The sequence below is a fragment of the Physeter macrocephalus genome, chromosome 4, assembly GCF_002837175.3.
Source record: "Physeter macrocephalus isolate SW-GA chromosome 4, ASM283717v5, whole genome shotgun sequence".
Lineage (NCBI taxonomy): Eukaryota > Metazoa > Chordata > Mammalia > Artiodactyla > Physeteridae > Physeter > Physeter macrocephalus.
The window spans coordinates 80,878,706-80,881,440 of record NC_041217.1 but is presented as its reverse complement, the minus strand read 5'-3'; the positions used below and the strand labels follow the sequence as shown (position 1 = coordinate 80,881,440).

General features: G+C 49.7%; 1 protein-coding gene across 1 annotated transcript in view; it reads left to right on the top strand.

Annotated features, from left to right (window-relative positions):
• Positions 1 to 1,261, top strand: part of CD2 (CD2 molecule) — an 11,340-nt gene extending 10,079 nt beyond the window's left edge. The window contains exon 5 of the mRNA XM_007118139.3: positions 910 to 1,261. Coding sequence (XP_007118201.2) covers positions 910 to 1,208 — 299 coding nt within the window. The 3' untranslated portion in view covers positions 1,209 to 1,261. The remainder of the gene's footprint in view (positions 1 to 909) is intronic.
• The last annotated feature ends 1,474 nt before the right edge of the window (positions 1,262 to 2,735 follow it).

Genomic DNA, 2,735 nt, shown 5'->3' with positions numbered 1-2,735 from the left:
TGGGCCGGCGCGTCCGGAGCCTGTGCTCCGCAACGGGAGAGGCCACAACAGTGAGAGGCCCGCGTACCAAAAAAAAAAAAAAAAAAAAAAAAAATCTGTGTGGACATATGTTGGATGAGCCACATATATCCATGTGGGTAGAAAGATAAGCTTCGAAACACCATTTCTATGAACAAACATCTTGTCTTCTCCTGAGGGTGTGGCCAAGGTGGGTTCAAGACCAAGCTCTTAGGAACACAGGTAAAATTTCAGGACATGAGGGACTCACAGGAACACACTTGTTCTAAAACTGGATGTTTCTATCCCCTTTCCAATTCACTGTTCCAAGGGGAGGGGTTAGGGCTGTGAGTGCTTCTTCCTTGAATCAGACCTGTCTGACAACTCACCTAGAATGAAAAAGTTATGCTCATAAGGGAGGAGCTGGCTCAAGGAGCGTCCAGGCCACTCAAAGCAGTGTGGGTGAATTACAGCAGAACTGGGTGGAAGGCAGATCTAACGGAGAGACCCATCCAAAGGCAGGGAGTGACTAGTGTCCTCTCTGACTACTCAGATCCTATTACAAGGGCTCTAACCCTGAGGCGCTCTAGGGCATGATCCCTGGGATGACTCAGAGGCAGGGCTGGGGTCTGAGTGCCCTCTCTGCTCCTCGGAGACCCAGGCACAAAACCATCCCCCACTGGTCTCTAAAGCCTTGGGCTCTCCCTCTATCTTTCTGGTGGGCATTTCTGTCTCCCCTACCCGCCCAAGGCCTGGAATCTCTAGAGGGTAGAGGTGACTTCTGCTTCCTCATCGTATCCCCCAGAGCAGCTAGCATGACATCTTGTACACGGGAGGGGCACTCAATAAATAGTTACATTGATCTTGATTGTATCTTGCCAAGAAAACTCTTCAGAGGTTTTATTGTTGCAGATGAGGAGCTGGAGATAAGAGGGAAGAGAGTGACCCCTGAGGAAAGGGACTGGAAGCCTCACCAAATTCCAGGCTCAACTCCTCAAAATCCAGCCATGTCCCAAACTCCTCCAATACCTGGTCATCGTTCCCAAGCACCCGCTCATCGTCCCAGGCCTCCTGGCCCCCGTGTCCAGCACCAGCAGAAGAAGAGGCCTCCTCCTACCCTGGGCAAACAAGTTCACCCGCAAAAAGGCCCTCCCCTCCCCAAGCCTCGAGTTCAAACGAAACCTCCCTGTGAGGCCGAAGAAAACTCATAACTCTCTCCTGACGCAGCTGTCCTCTTCCTCTTATTAAAAGAGATTAAAAACCATCCTTTCCCATAAAAAGCACTGTGGAATTTCTCCACTCCAGGTGTGCACGCCCACATTTCCATCAAGTGTGCTCTACAAGCAGACCATGATCACCTCCCCAGCCCAGGAGCCACAGCCATGTCTGTACCTTCCAACTCAGCCATGTGGTCTGACGTCTGGAGTCTCTGGCCTCCTCACAGATCTCCACCTCAGCAGGAAGGGAAAAACAGTAAAGGTGCACACATTAGGATGATGGGTGACCGAGTGCAGAATCCTAGAGCTCTCCTACCCTCCCTCTCAGAGCACGTGCAGGTGTCAGATGTCAAGCAGTCGCTGTGGCCATGTCTCGCTGCAAGCAGCTTCCTGCTTGAGAGACCCTTGGTTTTCTTAGGTGGACACTTGCTCACCGTATCGGGAGTACAAGTGAAACAAAAACCTTGACTTGACCCCAGCGTTTACTCGTTGTAGAAAGGAGCCCAGCATCCAGCTGCTGAATGAGAAAGAGGCTAATGGGTGGGGTGTGACAGCAGGACCAAATTTGGCCATCCCAATTCAACTGGGCCACCTTAATCCCCACCAGAACAACCAGAATCCACTCCCCAGGTCTCAGCTGCAAAGCCGGACCCACAGCCTATTGGTAGATTTATACAATGAATTGAAATCTCTGTGCACAAACTTCAACAAGAGACACCAGAAAACATAGTCTCATTTTGGGTTTCACTTCCTTGACTCTTCAGACATGGTCACCATGATCTGTAGAACCATCCTTGAAAAGAGGGGAATCCATGAATACTGAAGGTGCCATGAGCCTACCAGACAACATGTAAAAGAGCAGGCTAAGAGACAACTTGGCTGAAGCAAATCCCAAGTCTTAAGGGACCATTATTAAAAGTTCAGGCCCCACCCCCAGCTAGCAGTCATGCTAGCTGTACTTTGAGGGAAGTGGGAGAGAAAAAACAGTTTACAGTTAAGGTTCTAAGACAATAGGTGGTGAGAAGGCACCTGCTTTGAAATGTTGGTACCATGTTGTTTGTGGTCCCATCCGCCCACCTTCTCCCAGCTTCTTAGACTTGCTAAACCTTGTCAGGCTCTGGCAGGAAGCTCTGAGGTCTAAACCACAAAGTCTATGTACATTCAGGACTTCCTGTGAGAGCTCACGGAGGGTTGAACTGCTCTTTTCTCTGAACCTGAGCGTCCATTGTTTTAGCACCCAGAGTCAGTTATTAAGAATAATGATGAATGGAAGCCCATAGCTTCCTGAAATTCAAACATGAAATCCAGTCAAGTAACAGTCATCACAAGATCAACCTAGGAAGAGAAATGAAGGTCTTAGCACTGCCCCCTTTCTCCTTCCTCATTGCAGTCCTGAGCTATTCCATCGGCCATCCTGCCAGAATGGCTCCTATCCCATTCCCTTCCTGAAGCCCTTCCTGGCCTTGCCAGCCCGTGCTGTGCCTTTCTCCTGAAATCTTGTGGCATTATATATCATACAGA